Source organism: Castor canadensis, chromosome 11, assembly GCF_047511655.1.
Source record: "Castor canadensis chromosome 11, mCasCan1.hap1v2, whole genome shotgun sequence".
In the NCBI taxonomy this organism is placed as follows: Eukaryota; Metazoa; Chordata; class Mammalia; order Rodentia; family Castoridae; genus Castor; species Castor canadensis.
In genome coordinates this window covers 98,304,662-98,327,531 of record NC_133396.1, presented here as the reverse complement: position 1 = coordinate 98,327,531, position 22,870 = coordinate 98,304,662, and the positions used below count along the sequence as shown (strand labels likewise).

The 22,870-nt window shown below is 36.9% G+C and overlaps 1 protein-coding gene across 4 annotated transcripts in view; it reads right to left on the bottom strand.

Annotated features, from left to right (window-relative positions):
- Rgs5 (regulator of G protein signaling 5) overlaps nucleotides 1-22,870 on the bottom strand; it is a 159,874-nt gene that overhangs the window by 45,099 nt on the left and 91,905 nt on the right. The window contains exon 1 of one of the 4 annotated variants that reach the window (XM_074047615.1): nucleotides 3,287-3,468. The exons of the other annotated variants lie outside the window; for them this stretch is intronic. Within the exon in view, the coding sequence (XP_073903716.1) occupies nucleotides 3,287-3,330 (44 nt within the window). The 5' untranslated portion in view covers nucleotides 3,331-3,468. Of the gene's footprint in view, nucleotides 1-3,286; nucleotides 3,469-22,870 lie in introns of those variants that run through there. 4 annotated transcript variants of the gene reach the window in all.

Here is a 22,870-nt window from a genome sequence, read left to right as displayed (position 1 = left end):
TTTACTTCCCTAACTGGACTGAAATTTTCTTGTGAGTAGGGCCTGGGTCTTTCCTATGTACACTTAAGCCATGTGTCCAGGTTTGAAAAGCAAGCCAGAGAAATAATTGATATCATTTCATCAGTAAAAGGTTTAATGGGCAACAATCTTAAAATTTAAATAAATAGAATAATTTCTATAAATATGTCAAAGTTGACTCTAGCCTAATGCTTTCCAAGACATTGAGAAAGGAATCTTTTGTAGAATAAAAATTTCTCTTATGTGAAGTATATTATGCTTTCTTATAAACAAGTATTAGGATCACTAAGTAGATTGCTTCTGCTACATCATGTGATTTCAGCCCTGATGGTTGTTTATTGTACAAGTTTTCTCTCCCTGCAAACTTTCAGAGTGAAATAAATCAGAAAAAAATCCCCTTAGTTGTGTCTCTCACTATTCTTTGAAATCAGGTTTTTCTCACTTTACTTACACTCTGCTGGAACTAGAAAAGATATTTAAAAACAACTATATATATAACTTTCACTTATTAAATTAGGAAATAGAGTCCTAGAAAAGTTAAGTAACTTGCTCTGGAACACAAGTTTAGATTGTGGCAAAAAAGAGTCTACTCCTTACTCTTAGCCAGTAGTCTTCTCTCTATGATAAATGACAATATGTTTGATTTTTGTAAATTGAATTTTATTTCCAATGCAATAGTATACAAATTATAATTTAACTCTTCAACTGAGTTTTCCATTAAAAACTGATTTGTTTTGTAATGCATACTGTTACCCTAATAATAAATTAAGATATAAAATAATTATACAGATTTTAAAACATCTTTATCTAAACATTGAGGCATACCCATGTTCCTTTTGTAACTTGGAGAGAAGAAATGTATAGGTAGGAAACTATATGGGTGAGGGAGATGACAGTCCTTATACAGTCATGGAAGGCAAGTTTGAGAATACTTATTCAAGTATCATTTTCCACTTAGAATTTACAGTTTTAGATTCTTTCCATGGTGTGTGCTAACACCATCATGACTCCATAGTTCTATTTCTTCAGAACATTACCCTCAGAAAGAATTGTAATTCTTCATTTACAATGGTAATAGAATATGAAAATATATAATAGCATATAATAATTGAAGGATTTTACACATTCTTGTAAATTAAAAAATTCAACCTACTAAACAAAGAGTTTGACTCTTAGCTGTTCTTTGATATTCTGCATGAACATTGGTTTTATCATAGAGTAAAAGAATTTACTATGTATTAAAAGACTTATAAAGTGGTGAGTTTCGTGTACAGCTAAGTAGTAAACTGCTTAGCATGTATGTGTGAGACCCTGAGGCTTGATTCTCAGCACCACAAAAGGGGTGATATGGCATTAATGTTGACAGAGAATCAGAGACAAAACAGTAATAGAAATGACTGAAAAAATATTTCATCCATGTGTCTCAGTAAATATCATGCACATTTATACGAATATATAGGGCAAAATTGGTATCAATGCCAAACTTCCAACACTGAGTGTTCCCTGATGCCAAGTAGTTTGTCACAGAATCACAAAATTCTTGGCAGACTAATATTATAATCATTCTGGAGTCAATTGTTCACCACTTAATGAGGTAAGATTTGTCTAATGCATGAGAGTATACAACAATTTCAGATAACAAGTGACTTTAAAGGATCCAACAACACTGAAAAAGTCAAGTTGCAATTCTCATAGTTGTAAAAATGGAAAGAGAAATAATTTTGCATCATTTCATAGTCAAGGAAATTTGGGTGCCTTCCAGCTCTCTGTGGTCTGCCTGCTTTTCAGGCCTTCTAAAGAGTAGGTGAGAGAGGGATAACAATAAACAGTATCCAGCACTAAAACCCATCTTCCTCATCATGGTTTATCCAGAGGGCAATATTGATCCTTTAGCTGTGATCTAACTGCAATGACTTAACCTTTACTAGCTTCTTTTATGTGCATCTATTAAATAACCTGTGTTTTTATAGCAGGGAATAGGACTACTAGAGGCTTCATTTTCAATCACTAGACAGCACTGCTGAAAATAATTACTATGCTTTATTGTAATCTCCTTTCAAAAGTCATTTTGAGGTTATTTCCAGGGTGGAAATCATCAAAATGAAGACCTGATCTTCCTGAAAGACAAAGTCTTCGATGGCCCTCTAAACAATATGACCTTCGATAAACATTGTCAGTGCCTTTAGGGATAGTTAGGTTGTTCAAGGGTCACTTTTATTTCTTTTAATAATGAAGGATCAAATTAACTTAAATCAAATCCATTCTTAGTAAGAAGAGATTCATCTCACCTCTGTGTATTGTATGGCCTTGGTGGGCTAAATTTTCTAGCAGGAATTTGTTTTTCTTCTATTTACTTTAGATACTTAGATTCCCTCCAGAATACTGTTCAGTTCAAGGACAGCCAGGGAGCAACAGAAGTATTTTGTTCTATTTATCTACAAAATCCAAACAAATAAGCCCCGCATCCTAAGAGCTTTTGTTCTGTACAGCAATCCAGCTACTATTATCTAATGAAGTCAGGGTGCAAAGAACAATGAGAAATCTCTCTGCCTCCCTGCAAGCCTGCATTCCTTTCCCAGTTCCTGTACCTTAATAAAGGTCACAATTTACACAGTTCTTGTAGTGTCTGTCGTGCATTCTTCTGAGCATTTCATACACCTGAATTTGCTAGACTTTCATATTTAGCTTTTGAGGTAGATACTCTTAGAATCTCCATTTTTCAGATAAGAAAACTGAGAAACAGAAGTTTAAGTAAGTTGTCCAAAGCTGCACAGTAAGTAGTGGAGCCAGGATTCAAACCCAGTTTGATGTTGGAACGTACATCCTTAAACAAGCATTTTTTACTCTGAAGCCAGACATGACAGTCATGGTGCTACACGCCAATAACCACAGCTCTTGATACTAAGGCAGGAGGATCACAAGTTTGAGGTTAGCTCATTCTACATAGTGAGTTCCAGACAAGCCTGTGCTACAGGGCAAGACCATCTCTAAAAAAAACACCATTTTTTAAAAATATCAATAAGCACCTGTAGAAAAGGCACCTTCTTGGAGAAATGATGTTCTATATATTAAATGATACATGAACTATCCCTTGTTGCATCAGTCTCCTCCTAACGTGAATCTTTCAAAAATCCCTGTGTCGTTTCCAGGTAGGAGACAATTCCCAGTCTACATCAATCCCATGGTTCACCTCAGTTTAGACACAAATTACAATGCCTCTATAACCTCACCATATCTCCATCTTAGACTAAAATACCTTGGTTCTCACCTTTCCAGGCATGAGTGGGGCAAAGCTGCAAGTCCTTTACACATTTTGGCGAGTGGTTTAGCTCCTCAGCTTTGAACACAACTTCTTAACAGCAGAACAGGTCTCTGAAAACTTTCACACTGTCTGGGGCTGCCTTTCCCTCTGTGGAATATATAGCGTCTCTCTCCCAGCCCTCTGCGAGTCTTTGGACCAATCCAGAGCTTCAGAGGAAATTGCAGGCTGGAGAGGAGCAGCAGTGTGTGAGGTGGAGGCTGGGATCCTTCCTTGGCTGCAGGCACAGCAGCACCACACAGCTCTGACTGCTCTTATCACAACATTCTAGGCCTGGTCAGGTCAGGCCTACATGGTATGCAGGCTGTTCATGTTTGAAGTTTGTAATCTCAGGCCAGCTGCAGCAAAGATGTGTGCTTTCTGGGGAAGCAGTGTGTCTTGGGCCACTTTCAGATCTGTCAAAGTTATTGACTGATAAGCATCCTTGGAGATCAGTTAGCTCAACTTTCTTTTACGGTGGAGGAAATTGTGTCTTTCACCATGGAGAGAGTGTAGACATGAGTATCTACCATGCGCCTGGTACTTGGATGCATGCTAGGAATTTAGAGAAGGGGTACTTCCTGCTCTCAAGACCAAGACTTGTATTAAATCAGGCACAACATATGTCAGCCTTCAAAGGGCACAGGAGCTGAGTGATGGAGGAGAAAAAATAACCATTGATATAAATTAAAGCACCTGAGTAACCTGTAATCCCAGCAGCTGGGAGACTGAGGCAGGAGGATTACAAATTTGAGACCAGTCTGGGCTACATAGCAAGTTTCAGGAGAACTTGAACTACATAGCAAGATCCTGTCTCAAAAAAACAAAGGACTGGAGTTGTGGCTCAATCAGTAGGGCATCTGCTTTGTAAGCATAAAGCCCCTAGTCAAACCCCAGTCCATTCCCCAAAACAAAACAAAAATCTGAATAAAAAGGTAAAAGCCACAGTTCTCTCTCTCTCTCTCTCTCTCTCTTTCTCTCTCTCTCTTTCTCTCTCTCTCTTTCTCTCTCTCATAGATAGATAGATAGATATGTATATACATATATATGTCTATAAATACTGGTTTTAAAGGAACCCTGTCATATTCACTTTTGTACCCCCAGCTCTGAGCACAATGTCAGGCACACAGATATCTACAAATACTGCTTGAAATAAACACAACTGTCCAAGTTCTGCCATTGACTGGCAGAACTTAGGAAATCAATTAATCATGACTTTTTAGAGACATGAACACTATTGTTGACTGTTGAGTCTGATAGTGCAAATAGAAAATTAGCGGAGGAGATTCCTTAGGAAAAGCCTAAATCACTGTTTGATAGCCAAGGGTCCTTGACAATAATATGGAAACAGGCAAATTTAATGTAGCATAATGGAGGGAGACATTTCAGTCAGGGCTAACCATCAAAACAGGTTTCTGCCTATATCCCAAATTTCTTATATTCAAGAATCAAAAATACACTAAAACCAGACCCAAAATTGAAAAATTCAATAGAAATAAATATGAAATTCAACACATGCTTGTTTTAAAAAACTTCATATGTTCGCTAGCCAGAGAACATGTAAAAGAGCATGCTCTAAGAAGCAGAAAGTAGAGAGGTGGTTGCCAGGGGCTAGGGGAAGGAGGAATTAAATAGTTTCTGGTCAACGATATGAAGTTCAAGTTGTGCAAGAAAACTTGTAGAGATCTGCTTTATAACATTGTGCCTTGGTTAGCAATGCTGTACTTCAATGTGAACTTAAAAATTTGAAAAGGGGGACTGGAGGTGTAGCTCAAGCTGTAGAGTGTCTGCTTTGTAAGCATGAAGGCCTGAGTTCAAACCCCAATTCCCCCTGCTCAAAAAACAAAAAAGATGAGGTTCTGGTGTGTCTATTTACCACACAGAAGAAAGAAAACATACTTACGTAAGGTAAGTTTGAAGTGTTAAAATTAATTGAACTTTTCCTCCTATGAATTCCTCAAAAGGACAGAAATATATGGAAAAGGTATAAGGTATGATAGTCAACAAGAGAAGCAGGTGCTCTCATTCGGAGTGATTTCAATCTCTTGGTGAATGATGGTGAAAATGAAGGTTAGAAGTAGTGACCAATGAAGCAGGGGAAGGAATTAAGGGATGCTCCAAACAGGTGTCTATCTGCCCTGGAGGAGGACCAAGGGTGTAGACAACTCCCAAGTAATAGGAGATAGTACAGAAGGCAGGGGTTAGCTCAGAGGTGGAGGTCATCATCTCCTGCCCACACAGCTGTTCTGGTTCATTTCTTGTTCATTTTCTTAACTAAATTCTGTAAAAAATTTCTTTCTTTTAATTGTGGTTAGCAAGATCTTAATTAAGATACAGTTTATAGCTTCTGAACTGGTGACGTCAGGGACTGTGATCAATGGTGAACAGTCATTTGCCTACTGACTAATCTCCCCAGTCGCTGCAGAATTTCATCCTGCAGGGCAGGGTTTCACCCTGAAGCCAGCTCAGGGCATGCAGTATAAACAGAGGCCAATCTTCACCTTCCATGCTACTTAATTTCTTTCTTCCATTCTGATAAACTTTTAAACTTCATGTGAGCTCAATGTATAATTCTACCACCCAGAAGTTCTATGTTGCCATGAGGTTGGGATATTTTCTTCCAGGCTTCTTTTTTCCTTAAAGCAATAAAGAGGCAGCAGATAAAACTAAGATCTTGCACCAGGCATGATGACACACACCTATAACCCCAGCACACAGGAGGCTGAATTAGGAGGATTGGCAGATAAGGCCAGCCTGAGCTACATAGTGAGACCCTGTTTGAAAAAAAGAATGAATATAAACACACAAAAACAACTTAAGATCTCTTTAACTTTTTTTCTTTCCCCTCTTTCATCATGTCAAATCCTCATGAAGATTTTAGTGGGTGGTTTTCTGGATGATTTTTTAAATTTGGTTTTTTTTTTTTTCTGTGCTGGGGATAGAACTCAGGGCCTTGTGTACGTTAGGCAAGCACTGTACCTCTAAGCCACATTCCCAGACCCTGTGATCATTTTTTAATATTTTCATATACAGATGGGCTATGTTCAGAATGTATCCCCCAAAGTTCATGTGCTGAAACTTAAACGCCAGTGGGATAGTGTCAAGAAGTAGGGCCTTTTGGAGGTGATTAAGTCTTAAGGATAGAGCCTTCATGGATGGGATTAGAGCAGGACTTTTATAAAAGGGCATGAGGGAGTGGGTTCATTTTCTTCCTCCTTTCTATAACATGAAGATCCAGGAGCAGAACACTATCTTGGAAGCCCAAAGCAGCCCTTATCAGTTGCCAAACCTGCCTTGATTTTAGATTTTCCAGCCTCTAGAACTGTGAGATATAAATTTCTATTGTTTTTAAATCACCTGTATGTACATATTTTGTAATAACAGCATAGACTAAGACAATATGACTTTACAAAAATCATACAGTAACTATCTTCATGTATTTTGATTTATATAAATAGTGATATAAGCTTCATCTTACTTTTTCATTCAAAATTATGTTTTTGTTTTTACTTTTAGATTATAATGATAGTTAACATTGTAGAACATTTTCTATGTACCAGGAATTTTAAAAGCACTTTCATACATTTATATATATAATTCTCACAAAAAGGTATGAGTTAAGTGGTATAATTGTCCCTATTTTTAAAATAAGAGAACATGGTTATATTTAAATGAAGATGAGATTGTTGCGGGTTGAAAAGCATTGACACGAAAAGTGTTAGGCTTATACTCACCCTGCAGTTCATGCTTTACTTTGCTGGAGACAGTTCTATCATAGGCACATATAATTGCACGTCTCTATTAGACACATTGCTGAATGTTTCAATCACTTACAATTTTTTTTGCAAAAGTACTTTAACATCCCTATATATGTCTCCTGGAGCAGTTTCTCTACAATGTGGTTCATAAGTGGACTTGCTAAGTCATGAGGTATAATACTACAAAACCATAAAGTGATTAGAACAACTTAGACTCCTCACAGAAGTGTATAAAGCCACCATTTCCCCCTTGTTTTTCCCAGTATACAACGTTTACCAGGATATAATTTTTGCCGGTGACAGGCAAAAAAATGGCATATCGTTTTTTAATTTTCATCTTTCTCATTACTTGTGAACTTGAGTTTGAATTCATGTTTATAATGGCTGTTGGGGTTTTTCCTTTCCATTTGTTGTATGTTCCCATGTTTTAAATAATTTTACTATTTGGTTATTTGTTAATATTGATGTGAAGACTTGATTATATAAATGATGAAACTACAAATATTCAAAGGGAAAAGAAAATATTGGAATTAGATCATTGATTGTTGTATAGGTGATACAACAGAGTTGCTGATAAAATCAAATAAACCAGGTAACAAGTATAATAAGTAAAAAGGAGGTGATATACACCAAGAATGATATATGTACAATGGTAACCATCAGAACAGAAAATACAAACCCTCCTAAATACCAAAAAATGAAAATTAGATATTAAAGAGCAAAGAATACACAGTTCATAGAAAACAAAAATGCAAAATACTGTAAAATACATTTATTTTTATGATATTGTGGCAGAATTGAGGCCAAATGTACAAATTATATCTATTAAATGACTTTGAATGAAAAGGAGAATTATAAATTGCAATTAGAGTGCCTAAAAACTAATGATAATGAAAATACTCCATTTATCCTAGTAATGATGATGAAAACACTGAAGTGCTAATCAGAAAAGGAAAATTATAGTACTAAGTACTTTTGTTGGTTAAAATGAAAATAAATTATAAAAAGGAACAATATAAGAAATAAAAAATTCAAAAATGAAATCATAAAGATTAGAGCCTAAGTTAATGGATCGGAGGGAGAAAAACAGTAAACCTCACTTACAAATGAATTCTAGCTTTTAAAAAACAACAACAATGAAACCCCCAAATCACTAGCAAGTATAATTAATAAGAAATCAATGAGAAGGCCTAATTGTAAAGAAAATCTTATGTAAGGCATCCACAAAGGAGATTAAATTCTTAGGAACAAGCTTGACAACAAATGTAAAACCAGTAAAAGGAAAATTTTAAAACACTCCTGACACATAATGTAGACTCAGATAAATGGTAAGACATTCCTGTCCTTGGATAGGATAACTCAAGATTATAAAGCTGTATGTTCTTCCTAAATTTTTAATTTAACACAAATTCCAACAAGCATTTTATTTTGGTAGTACTTGGGTTTGAACTTGGGGCCTTGTGCTTTCTAAGCAAGCACTCTACCATTTGGGTCACACACCTCTAGGCTTTTTACTTTATTTTTTAGATAGGGTCTTGGGTTTTTCCCGTGCTGGCTTGGATGGCAATATTCCTACCTATGCCTCCCATATCACTGCGGTTGCAGGTGTGAGCCACCTTGCCCAGCCTAGAAGCTTTTAAATCTGATGCAGTACCATTTGTCAACCTTCCTCTTATTTTCTGAGCTATTGGATCCTATTCAGAGAGTTGTTGCTCATGCCTTAGGTCTTGAAGTGTTTCCACTGTGTTTTCATCTAGCAGCTTCAAGCTTTCAGGTCTCACATTAAAGTCTCTGATCCATTTTGATGTGATTTTTGGACAGGGTAAGATACAGTGTTCTATATATGTGGATATCCAATTTCCCAAAGGTAAAATCATTTTGTCTTCTTTATGAGAAATTTTTTATTTTCTTACAGTTACCCCATTTTTCCCTTTGTTAATGAGGCTTTTGGTCTTCTACAAAAAAGCTTTCTCTACAGCAACTCTTAAAGATATTCCCCTATACTTTTTTTTAATTATTTGAGTTTTGTTTTTCATAATTGCCTACACATTTAAATTAATTTTTATTTATAGGGTTGGGTAAGAAAGTAATAGTCTATTTTTCCATAAGGATAATTATTATCCCAACTCCATTTATATTATAGTATCTTTGAACCATTGACCTGTGATGCTACTTTTATTATAAGTCATGTTTCTATATGTCTTTTTTTTTTTTTGGTGGTACTGAGGTTTGAACTCAGGGTCTCATACTTGCTAGGCAGATACTCCTACCTCTTGATCCACTCCACTCAGCCTTTTTGTGTTGGTTATTTTTGAAATGGGGTTTCATTTTATGTCCAGACCAGACTGGATCAAGATCCTTCTACTTGTGATTCCCTAAGTAGCTGGGATGACAGACTTCACCAACATACCCAGCCATTGATTGAGATGGGGTCTTGTGAAGTTTGCCTGAGCTGGTCTGGAACCACAATCCTTGTGAGCTCCTGAGTGGCAAGGATTGCAGGTGTAAGCCACAGTGCCTGGCCTGAACTATTATTTCTATTCAGCTACTTTAGTTGCTGCTTTTCCTATGCCAGTATTATATAATTACTATTCCATATTTGTAATATCTCAAAAACTTTTAGGACAATCATACCTTTTAATTTTGTTCAGAATTGTCCTAACTACACTTAGACATAAGTACTTGACCATGTAAATTTCTAAATCATCTTTTAAAGTTCTCCTGAAAATTTTGCTGAGATTTTGACTGAAATCACATTGATTTAGTACATCACTTGGCTGAGGACTGATACTAATAAGCTAAATTGGTATTTCCACACTGCTGAGTTTTGACTGTAAAGTTAAAATAATTCTTCATCATTTCAATCATTTTACTCTTAGGTAAAGTCCAATAAATTCTTCCTAGTGGTCATGCATGCTTTTGGTAAGATTTGTCCCTGAATACAGCACGTTTTGGTGTTTTTTAAAAGGTTTATTATCATATTATTTCTGTGCTTGGGGGTACAGTGTGACATTTACTAAAGTATTTACAACATATTTTAGTTAAATCCACCCCCTCCATCATTCTTCTTTATTCTCCTTTCTCCCATTCTTAGAATGGTTTCAAAAGGTCTCATTTTTCCATCTGGATACATAAATACACAATATTTTCACTGTATTCATCTTCCTACACCCTTTCCTTACATCCTCCCACATACACTGGTACCAACCTCCACTAAGACCTATTTTCTGCTTTTGGAAGAGACGTTTTTTGTTTGTTTAAGATAGCTATACAGGGAGTTTCATTGTTATAGTTCCATGTATTATATCCTGAATTGGTTCATCCCTTCCATTTTTTTCCTTTCAACCTTAGTCCCCTTCTTATGGTGATTTCAACAAGTTTAAAAATTCTATCTTCATTCTTGTATGGAGAGCACATCAACTATATTCACTGTCTTTACTTCCTTCTTTTACCCTTCCTCTCCCACTAGTGAGCTCTCAGCATGCTCTGTTTTTCATTCCTGCCCTTGCTTAGTATCTCTTTGTTGTTCAGATGGGATTTTTGCATTGGTGCTGTACCTGTACATGCATTGTGCTTAAGTCAATGTCACCCCCTCCACTGCACTTCCTCACCCTTTCCCCATCCTGTGTTGTTTAACAGTTTCAGCATGTTTCCTGTGTGTTGTTCCTACACACATGTGATGTATTTCATTACAATTTGCTGCCTTTCTTTCCTTCTTTTCCTCCTCCCTCAGTCTCCTCTACCAGTTCCACTTTTGGATACATTCTCTATATAAATTTCTATGCATATATAATATTACCTGTATTTGTATTGGACCTATATTCCACATATGAGAGAAAACATAAAGCTTTTGGCTTTCTGAACCTAACTTCACTTAAGATGATGTTCTCCAGTTTCATCCATTTACCTGCAAATGACAAAATTTCACTGTTCTTTATGGCTGAATAAAATTCCATTGCGTATAAATCACTTTTTCTTTTTTATTATAAATTTTTATTAGGGTATTTTCATTATATGGGGGGGGCTTTGAAGTGACCATTCAGATCAGGCTTATATTGTACATTATTTATATTTCCCCCATCATCTCTCCCCCTCAGCTCCCTTCCCACCCCACCCAAAGCAATTAAAAGAGGTTTTTTAGTTCTGTTTCATGTAGGTATATGAAGTCCATCAACCATATACCATCACCTTAATCTCCTTCCTTCACCATCCCCCTTCCACTAGTACCCCCACACACATACATTGTGCCTATTTTATAGTCCTGGTTTTCATTATTAACATTTATGTTGATGTTCAAAGGGGTGTCTCAATGTATGCCCTCTGTGGGTGTGCTTTGTTTTGGTCTGTTTAATCCCTTCAAATATTCTCTCTTACCTCTTTACCTCCTGTCCTCCATTTTTCAACAGTTTTCACTACACATCCTTATATTCTCTACTTTTACATCTTATGCTATGTGATGTTACTGATGCTCTGTCATTCTCTTTTCCTTTCTCTCTTTCCCTGAGTTCCATAGAGTATTCCACTGTTACAAACATGTTCTACATCTGAGTTTGCATATGATCATACTTGTTTTTGTGATATATTTATCTTTGGATCTATCTTCCATGTCTGAGAGAAAACATGTGGCTTTTGTGTTTCTGATTCTGGCTAACATCACTTAACATTATGTCCTCCAATTACATGTGGTTTTACCTTCAAACCACATGTCATTATTCTTTGTGGCTGAGTAATACTCCATTGTGTATATATACCTCAATTTCTTGATCCATTCATCAGTTGTAGGATATCTGGGCTGTTTCCAGAGCTTTGCTATTGTGAATAGTGCTGCAATGAACATCAGTGTATAGGTGTCTCTATTGTATCCTGTCTTATGTTCCTTTGGATAGATACCCAGGAGCAGTATCACTGGATAATATGGCAGTTCTATCTCTAGTTTTTTAAAGAATCTCCATACTGCTTTCCATAGTAGTAGTACTAATTTGCATTCCCTCCAACAGTGTATAGGGGTTCTTGTTTCACCGCATCCTTACCAGCATTAGTTTTTGTTATTACCCTTGATTCTGGCCATTCTAACTGGGGTGAGATGAAATCTAAGTGTTGTTTTGGTTTGCATCTCTTTTACAACCAGGGAAGTTGAACACTTCTTCATCTATTTACTGGCCATTTGTACCTCTTCTGTTGAGAATTCCCTGTTTAATTCATGTGCCTATTTCTTCATTGGGGTGTTGATTCTTTGGGGGCTGAGTATTTTGAGTTCCCTGCAGGTTTTGGATATTAGTTCCTTATCAGATGAGTAGTGGGCAAAGATTTTCTCCCATTCTGTGGTCTGCCTCTTGAGTCTGGTGACTATTTGCTATGCAGTTTAATATGATAGACTGTTTAATGCAGTCCCATTTGTTCATTGTTTCTCTTAGATGCTGAGCCTTTTGGGTTCTGTTTAAGAAGTCGTTCCCTATACCTATCGGTTCCATTGTATTTCCTACTGTTTCTTGGAGTTGTTTCAAAGTTTCAGGCCTTGTATTAAGATCTTTGATCCAATTCGAGTTGATTTTGGTACAGGATGAAAGATAGAATCTATTTACAGTCTTCTACATGTGGATATCCAGTTTTCCCAGCAGCATTTGTTGAAGAGGCTGTCTTTTCTCCATTATTTGTTTTGGGCTCTTCTGTCAAGATCAGTTCATTATAGGTGCGTGGATTTATGTCTGGACCTTCTATTCTGATCCATTGGTCTTCCTGTCTGTTTTTGTGCCAATATCATGCTGTTTTTATTGTTATGGCTCTATAGTATAGTTTGAAGTTGGGTATTGTGATGTCTCCAGCATTGGACATTTTACTCAGAATTATTTTGGCTCCTCAAGGTCTTTTGTGTTTCCATGTGTATTTCATGATTGCTTTTTTGTCTTTCTGAGCAGAATGTCATTGGAATTTTGATGGGGATTGTATTGAACTTTTTGATGCTTTTGGTAGTATGGGCATTTTCACAGTGCTGATTCTACTGATCCATGAGCATGGAAGGTCTTTCTATTTTCTGATGTCTTCTTTGATTTCTCTCTTCAGTGGTTTACAGTTTTCACTAAAAAGATCTTTGGTTTCTTTTGTTAAATTTATTCCAAGGTACTTTATTGTTTTTGAGGGTATTGTAAATGGAATTGTTTCTCTGGTTTCTTTCTCAGTTTGCACATTATTGGTGTATAGAAAAGCTACTGATTTCTTTGTGTTAATTTTGTATCCTGCTACTGTGTCAAAAGAGTTTATGATTTCAAATAGTTTTTGGTAGAGTTTTTGGGGTCTCTTAGGTATAGGATCAGCAAATAGGGATAGTTTGACTTCTTCTTACCCTATTTGAATCCCTTTTGTTTCTTGCTCTTTTCTTACTGCTTTGGCTAGGAATTCCAAAACTATATTGAATAGGAGTGGAGAAAGCAGACAGCTTTATCTTGTTCCTGACTTTAAGGGGAACAGTTTCAGTTTTCTTCATTTAGTACGATGTTGGCTCTAGGTATGGGATATATGGCCTTTATTGTGTTGAGGAACATTCCTTCTATTTCTAGTTCTTCAGTGCTTTTATCATGAAAGGGTGTTGGATTTTGTCAAAAGCTTTTCTGCATCTATTGAGAGGATCACATGGTTTTTGTCCTTGCTTCTGTTTATATGCTGTATTATGTTTATAGATTTACAAATGTTGAACCATCCTTGTATCCATGGAATGAAACCAACTTGGTCATGTTGTATGATCTTTTTGACATGTTGTTGAATTCTGTTTGCCAGTAGTTTGTTGAGAATCTTTGCATTTATATTCTTTTTTTTTTTTTCATTTTTCTTTTATTATTCATATGTGCATACAAGGCTTGGTTTATTTCTCCCCCCTGCCCCCACCCCCTCCCTTACCACCCACTCCACCCCCTCCCGCTCCCCCCCTCAATACCCAGCAGAAACTATTTTGCCCTTATCTCTAATTTTGTTGTAGAGAGAGTATAAGCAATAATAGGAAGGAACAAGGGGTTTTGCTGGTTGAGATAAGGATAGCTATACAGGGCATTGACTCACATTGATTTCCTGTGCATGGGTGTTACCTTCTAGGTTAATTCTTTTTAATCTAACCTTTTCTCTAGTTCCTGGTCCCCTTTTCCTATTGGGCTCAGTTGCATTTATATTCATTAAAGATATTGCTCTATAATTCTCTTTTCTGGTTATGTATTTATTGGGTTTTGGAATGAGCATAATGCTGACATCATAGAATGAGTTTTTAGGGTTCCGTCCCTTTCTATTTCCTGGAAAAGTATGAGGAGTACTTGTTCTTCTTTAAAGATTTGTAAAATTTGGCTGTGAACCCATCAGGTCCAGGGCTCTTCTTTGTAGGGCCACTCTTTATTACTGCTTCCATTTCAATGCATGTAGTAGGACTATTTAGGTGGTTAATATCTTTTTGGTTCAATTTTGGTTGGTTATATGCATCTAGGAAATTATCCATTTCATCTAGATTTTCTAGTTTACTTGAATACAGGTTTTCAAAGTACTCTCTAATGATTATCTGTATTTCATTAGTATTTGTAGTTATGTCCCCTTCTTCATCTCTTATTTTATTAACTTGGGTCTTCTCCATCCTCCATTTTGTCATGTTGGCTAAGGGTTTGTTGATATTGTTCAATCTTTTCAAAGAACCAACCTTGTTTAATAGTTTCTTTGTATAGTATGTTTGGTTTCTATCTCATTAACTTTGGCCCTGATTGTTATTATTTCTCTCCATCTGCTGGTATAGGGTTTGGTTTGTTCTTGTTTTTCCAGGAGCTTAAGGTGCATTATTAGGTTGTTTATTTCAGAGGTCTATGTGTGTTTGTTTGTTTGTTTGTTTTTATTGTATTATTATTCATATGTGCATACATTGCTTGGGTCATTTCTCCCCTCTGCCCCCACCCCCTCCATTACCACCCACTCTGCTCCCTCCCTCTCCTCCCCACACCCTCAATACCAGGCAGAAACTATTTTGCACTTATCTCTAATTTTGTTGAAGAGGGAATATAAACAATAATAGGAAGGAACAAGGGTTTTTGCTAGTTGAGATAAGGATAGCTATACAGGGAGTTGACTCGCATTGATTTCCTGTGCATGTGTGTTACCTTCTGGGTTAATTCTTTTTGATCTAACCTTTTCTCTGGTTCCTGGTCCCCTTCTCCTATTGGCCTCAGTTGCTTTAAGGTATCTGCTTTAGTTTCTCTCTGTTAAGGGCAACAAATGCTAGCTAGTTTTTTAGGTGTCTTACCTATCCTCACCCCTCCCTTGTGTGCTCTCGCTTTTATCATGTGCCCTTGATCTAATGTCCACATATGAGGGAGAACATACGATTTTTGGTCTTTTGGACCAGGCTAACCTCACTCAGAATGATGTTCTCCAATTCCATCCATTTACCAGCGAATGATAACATTTCATTCTACTTCATGGCTGCATAAAATTCCATTGTGTATAGATACCACATTTTCTTGATCCATTCATCAGTAGTGGGGCATCTTGGCTGTTTCCAAAACTTGGCTATTGTGAATAGTGCTGCAATAAACATGGATGTGCAGGTGCCTCTGGAGCAACCTGTGTCACAGTCTTTTGGGTATAGCCCCAAGAGTGGTATTGCTGGATCAAATGGTAGATCAATGTTTAGCTTTTTAAGTAGCCTCCAAATTTTTTTCCAGAGTGGTTGTACTAGTTTACATTCCCATCAGCAGTGTAAGAGGGTTCCTTTTTCCCTGCATCCTCACCAACACCTGTTGTTGGTGGTGTTGCTAATGATGGCTATTCTAACAGGGGTGCGGTGGAATCTTAGTGTGGTTTTAATTTGCATTTCCTTTATTGCTAGAGATAGTGAGCATTTTTTCATGTGTTTTTGGCCATTTGAATTTCTTCTTTTGTGAAAGTTCTGTTTAGTTCACTTGCCCATTTCTTTATTGGTTCATTAGTTTTGGGAGAATTTAGTTTTTTGAGTTCCCTATATATTCTGGTTATAAGTCTGATGTGTAGCTGGCAAATATTTTCTCCCACTCTGTGGGTGGTCTCTTCAGTTTAGAGACCATTTCTTTTGTTGAGCAGAAGCTTTTAAGTTTTATGAAGTCCCATTTATCTATGCTATCTCTTAGTTGCTGAGCTGCTGGGGTTTCATTGAGAAAGTTCTTGCCTATACTTATTAATTCCAAGGTATTTCCTACTCTTTCCTAAACCAACTTTAGAGTTTGGGGTCTGATATTAAGATCCTTGATCCATTTTGAGTTAATCTTGGTATAGGGTGATATACATGGATCTAGTTTCAGTTTTTTGCAGACTGCTAACCAGTTTTTCCAGCAGTTTTTGTTGAAGAGGCTGCTATTTCTCCATTGTATATTTTTAGCACCTTTGTCAAAGACAAGTTGATTATAGTTGTGTGGCTTCATGTCTGGGTCCTCTATTCTGTTCCACTGGTCTTCATGTCTGTTTTTGTGCCAGTACCATGTGGTTTTTATTGCTATTGCTTTGTAATATAGTTTGAAGTCAGGTATCGTGATACCTCCAGCATTGTTCTTTTGACTGAGTATTGCCTTGGCTATTCATGGCCTCATGTATTTCCATATAAATTTAATGGTAGATTTTTCAATCTCTTTAATAAATGTCATTGGAATTTTGATGGGAATTGCATTAAACATGTAGATTACTTTTGGGAGTAGAGGCATTTTTACTTTGTTGATTCTACCAATCCATGAGCACGGGAGTTCTCTCCACTTTCTATAGTGTTCCTCAATCTCTTTGCTCAGAAGTTTATAGTTTTCCTTGTAAAGGTTGTTCACATCTTTTGTTAGGTTTACACCTAGGTATTTGATTTTTTTTGAGACTATCATAAATGGAATTGTTTTCATACATTCTTTTTCCTTTGCTCATTATTAGCGTATAGAAATGCTAATGATTTTTCTATGTTGATTTTATATCTTGCTACCTTGCTGTAGCTATTGATGATGTCTAGAAGCTTCTGAGTAGAGTTTGTTGGGTCTTTAAGGTATAGGATCATGACATCTGCAAATAGGGATATTTTGACAGTTTCTTTACCTATTTGTATTCCTTTTATTCCTTCTTCTTGCCTAATTGCTCTGGCTAGGAATTCCAGTACTATGTTGAATAGGAGTGGAGATAGTGGGCATCCTTGTCTAGTTCCTGATTTTCAAGGGAATGGTTTCAGTTTTTCTCCATTAAGTATAATGCTGGCTGTAGGTTTGTCATATATAGCTTTTATAATGTTGAGGTACTTTCCTTCTATTCCTAGTTTTCTTAGACCTTTTATCATGAAATGGTGTTGGATCTTATCAAAGGCTTTTTCTGCGTCTATTGAGATGATCAAGTGGTTTTTGTCTTTGCTTCTGTTACTGTGGTTTATTATGTTTATTGATTTTCATATGTTGAACCACCCCTGCATTCCTGGGATGAAGCCTACTTGGTCGTGGTGAATAATCTTTTTGATGTGTTGTTGAATTCGGTTTGCCATTATTTTGTTGAGGATTTTTGCATCAATGTTCATTAAAGAGATTGGCCTATAGTTCCTCTTTTTGGAGGTGTCTGTGCCTGGTTTTGGGATAAGTGTAATAATGGGTTCATAAAATGTGTTTGGCAGTTTTCCTTCCCTTTCTATTTCATGGAACAGTTTAAGGAGGGTTGGTATCAGTTCTTCTTTAAAGGTCTGATAGAATTTATTTGAATATAGGTTCTCAAAGTAGTCTCTGATGATTTCCTGGACTTCCATGGTGTTTGTTGTTATCTCCCCTTTTGCATTCCTGATTCTACTAATTTGGGTTTTTTCTCTCCTCATTTTAGTCAGGTTTGCCAGGGGTCTGTCAATCTTGTTTATGTTTTCAAAGAACCAACTTTTTGTTTCATTAATTCTTTGTATGGTTTTTTTTGGTTTCTATTTCATTGATTTCAGCTCTTATTTTTATTATTTCTCTCCTATTTGTTTTGGGATTTGCTTGTTCTTGTTTTTCTATGAGTTTGAGATGTATCATTAGGTCATTGATTTGAGATCTTTCAGTCTTTTTAATATATGCACTCATCGCTATAAACTTTCCTCTCAGGACTGCCTTAGCTGTGTCCCATAGGTTCCAGTAGGTTGTGTTTTCATTTTCCTTGATTTCCAGGAACTTTTTAATTTCCTCTTTTATTTCATCAATGACCCATTGTTCATTAAGTAATGAGTTATTTAGTTTCCAGCTGTTTGCATGTCTTTTGTCTTTACTTTTGTTGTTGAGTTCTAGTATATTGCATTGTGATCAGATAGTATGCATGGTATAATTTCTATTTTCTTATATTTGCTGAGGCTCGCTTTGTGCCTTAGGATATGATCTATTTTGGAGAAGGTTCCATGGGCTGCTGAGAAGAATGTATATTGTGTAGAAGTTGGATGAAATGTTCTGTATACATCAAGTAGGCCCATTTGATCTATTGTATATTTTAGATCTTGGATTTCTTTATTGATTTTTTGTTTGGATGACCTATCTATTAATGATAATGGGGTGTAAAAGTCTCCCACAACCACTGTGTTGGAGTTAATATATGCTTTTAGGTCTTTCAGGGTATGTTTGATGAAATTGGGTGCATTGACATTGGGTGCATATAGGTTGATAATTATAATTATTATTTCCTTTTGGTCTATTTCCCCTTTTATTAGTATGGAATGTCCTTCTTTATCTCATTTGATCAATGTAGGTTTGAAGTCTCCTTCGTCAGAGATAACTATTGGTACTCCTGCCTGTTTTCGGGGGCCATTGGCTTGGTAAATCTTCCAGCCTTTCATCCAAAGCCTATGCTTATTTCTGTTGGGAAGATGGGTCTCCTGTAAGCAACAAATTGTTGGATCTTCCTGTTTAATCCATTTCATCAAGCAGTGCCTTTTGATGGGTGAATTAAGTCCGTTAACATTAAGCATTATTAGTGATAGGTATGTGGTGATTCCTGTCATTTAGTTGTCTAAGTTGTTTAAAGGTTTGATTGTGTGTACCTAAGTTGAGGTTACTCTCTACTTTCTTGCTTTTTCTTTTCCTGTAGTTTGGTGCTGCCTGTCCTTTCATGGTTATGTTGGGTTTACTTTCTGTGTGCAGAATCCCTTGAAGAATCCTTTGTAGTGGTGGCTTTGTGATCAAATATTTTTTTAGTTTCTGCTTATCATGGAAGACTTTTATTGCTCCATCTATTCTGAATGATAGTTTTTCTGGGTAGAGTATCCTTGGGTTGAAGTTATTTTCATTCAGTGCCCAGAAGATCTCACCCCACACTCTTCTTGCTTTTAATGTTTCTGTTGAGAAGTCTGCTGTGATTTTGATGGGTTTATCTTTGTATGTTATTTGTTTTTTCTCTCTTACAGCCTTCAATATTCTTTCCCTAGTTTCTGTACTTGTTGTTTTAATGATAATATGTCGTGGGGTAGTTCTATTTTGATATGGTCTGTTTGGTGTCCTGGAGGCCTCTTGCATCTGTATGGGAATATCTTTCTCTAGATTTGGGAAATTTTCTGTTACTATTTTGTTGAATATATTATACATTCCTTTTGTTTGCACCTCTTCTTTTTGATGCCCATGATTCTCAAGTTTGGTCTTTTGATGGAGTCGGTGAATTCTTGCATTTTCTTTTCACAGGTCTTGAGTTGCTTAATTAATAGTTCTTCGGTTTTTACTTTAATTACCATTTCATCTTTGAGTTCTGAGATTCTGTCTTCTGTTTGTTCTATTCTGCTGGATTTGCATTCCATTTTGTTTTGCATTTCTGTTTCGTTCTTTTTTCTGAGGTTTTCCATATCCTGGGTCGTTTCCTCTTTAATGTTGTCTATTTTTGTCCTGAGTTCATTTATCTCTTTATTAAGTGTGTTCTCTGTTTCATTTTGGTGTTTATACAGTGCTTCTATGGTTTCCTTATTTCTTCTTTTGCTTTTTCAAATTCTCTATTTTTGTTGTCTTGGAATTTCTTGAGTGTCTCCTGTACATTTTGGTTGACCCTATCCAGTATCATCTCTATAAAATTCTCATTGAGTACCTGTAGTATATCTTCTTTTAAATTAGTCTTGTGAGTTTCATTGGGTTCTTTGGCATAGTTTATCTTCCTTTTGTTGGAGTCTGGATCTGAGTATCTGTTTTCTTCATTTCCCTCTAGTTCCTGTACTAATTTTTTGCTGTGGGGAAACTGGTTTCCCTGTTTTTTCTGTCTTCTTGTCTTTGCCCTTAGTGTTTTTATTGTCCCTGTACTATGTGCAATTAAGTATTTTCTGGCTTGTACTAATAGCACTAGTGATATTTAGAATGGAAGGGTGAGAGGGGATGGAAAGCAAAGAAGTTAAAGGAAAAGGGAAAAACAAATAATCAAGTAGAAAACAAAAAAAAACAAAGAAACAAACAAAAAAATTTTCAAAGATGTAAACAGGGAGAGATAGTGTACTAACCAACCATAAGCTGGAAAGGCATTAGAGAGATAGAGAGAGGATTGAAAATAAAAAATAAAAAGAGTAAAGATAAGAATAGAAATAAAAAAATAAGTAAATGAAAGAAAAAAATATATAAAATAAAATGTAATAAAACAAAATAAATAAAAAATATAAACTAAAAACCTCCAAGTTCAAATGCAATGAAGTTTCAGTCTTAATAATTTTGGTGTTCATCCCTCAGCCTCCAATCCTGGAGATGGTGCCTCAGATGTTGTTCTTTAGTTGTCTCATCAAAGGGGAGACATAAAGTAGAACAAAAGTGCACACACACACACAAAAAAACCCACCAAGTGTCCCAAGTTCAAATGCAATACTTTTTCAGTAAGTTTTTTACCATGCAGGTGTAGTTCAGTTGTTTCCTCATCAAAGGCAGGGAGAGAGAAAAAAAAAAAGAGTCTGGAGACAGGTCTGTGAATGGCTATCTGTGGCTGTGGATTGCCTGCCTGCTGCTGTCAGCCTGCTGTTGCTGGAGGCGTTATTTATGCAGATCTCTGGGGTGAGCTTAACACTCACCTGGCCCTGCAGGCTTTGTTTACTCAGAGCTCTCCTGTGCACGAGTGGCTGCCACAAGCTTTCCCCATTCCAAGCACACTGGGAGAGGTGACACTGCACCCACTTTCTCTGGCCTGCATGTTTGTTTACAGTTCACGTGGGAAGTGGATCTTCCCCCTCTCCTGTGGAGTTTTCCTCCCTCCACCGCTTTTATAGGTTTTTCTGCTCCTGATTGCTGGGTGTGTGCTGCTGCTCCTGCCCGCCGGTGTGTTTGTCTACAGCTCACATGAGAGGTGGGTCTTCCCCCCTCTCCTGTGGAGTTTTCTTCCCTCTGCCACTCTCACAAGCTTTCCCACTCCTGGTTGCTGGGCACGTGCCCCCCAACCCTGCTCCTGCCAGAGCCTCTCTGGCCAGGCCTGGCTTGTTTATTTACAGTTCTGGGAAGGATTCCCCTCCCCAACTCTTCAGAGCACAGGGCACCCCACCCTCTTTGCCACGTGTCTTTTTTGTTCTCATTGCTTATTACTCGGTTTCTCTTTTTTCCCCGGGTGGGGATCAGTCTGTCTAGGGGGCTATGCTGATCAGGTCCAGGGTTGTCTGTGGATGTATCATGTACCACTTAGCTCACCTTGTCCGTGTCTTCCCAAGCCATCTGGGCACGGGTGACTGGCAGCCCGGGGGCCCTCCTGGTTTCTCCATTTAACATGAAGTGGAGAGGCTCTGCACAGGCTGCGGTGTGGAGGGGTCAAAGTTTTGCCTTTTCTCAGTGGCCTTGCCTGCCAGGTGTGTTTGTTAGTTTTTTAACGTAGGCAGCCATAGCTATAAACTTTCCCCTTAACATGGCCTTTGCCGTGTCCCACAGATTCTGGCAGGTTGTATTTTCATTTTCATTGGATTCTAGGAATTCTTTTATTTCTTCTCTTCTTACTTCAGTTACCCATTGGTTTTTCAGTAGTGTGTTGCTCAGTTTCCATGTCTTTGAATATTTTTCTGGGGTTTCTTTTGTCGTTGAAGTAGTTTTATTCAGTAGTGATCTGACATGGTGCAGGGGGTTATTTCTATTTCCTTGAATTTGTTGAGGCTTGCTTTGTGTCCTAAAATATGATCTATTTTGGAGAAGTTCCATGAGCTGCAGAAAAGAATGTGTATTGCCTAGTTGTTGGGTGAAATACTCTTTAGGTATCAACCATGTCTATTTGGTCTAATATGTGGAGAAGCTCTGAAGTTTCTTTGTTAATCTTCTGTCTGGATGGCCTATCTATTGGTAACTATGGCTATTCCAGTCTCCCACTATCACTGTTAGCATCTATCTGTGCTCTTAGGGCCAGTAGAGTTTTTTTTAAATATAGGTGGGTGCCCCTGTGTTTGGTACATACATGTTAAGAACTGATATTTCTTCTTCATGAATTATTCCTTTCATTAATATGAAGGTCACTTCACTGATTTTAGTCTAAAGTCTACTTTTTCAGATATGAGTGTAGCTATTCCTGCCTACTTATAGTGTCCATTTGCTTGGAAAACTTTTTTCAACCCTTTGACTCTATGCCAGTGTTTTTTTTTTTTTCAGCAAAATGGGTCTCTTGTAAGCAACATATAGTTGGATCTTGTTTCTTAATTGAATTTGATATTCAGTGTCTTTTGATTGGGACATTGAGACCATTTATTTTCCGTGTTAAAACTGAGAGGTGCCTGTTGTTTCCAGTCATTTTTATTCCCCTGTTGTTTAGTCTTACCTATTCCTTCTTTACTGGTCTGTTTGCTCAAAAGGGTTTTTTCTTTCTTGAGTCTTCTTGTCTCATTCTAGTTACTTCTTCTATATGTAAAATTTCT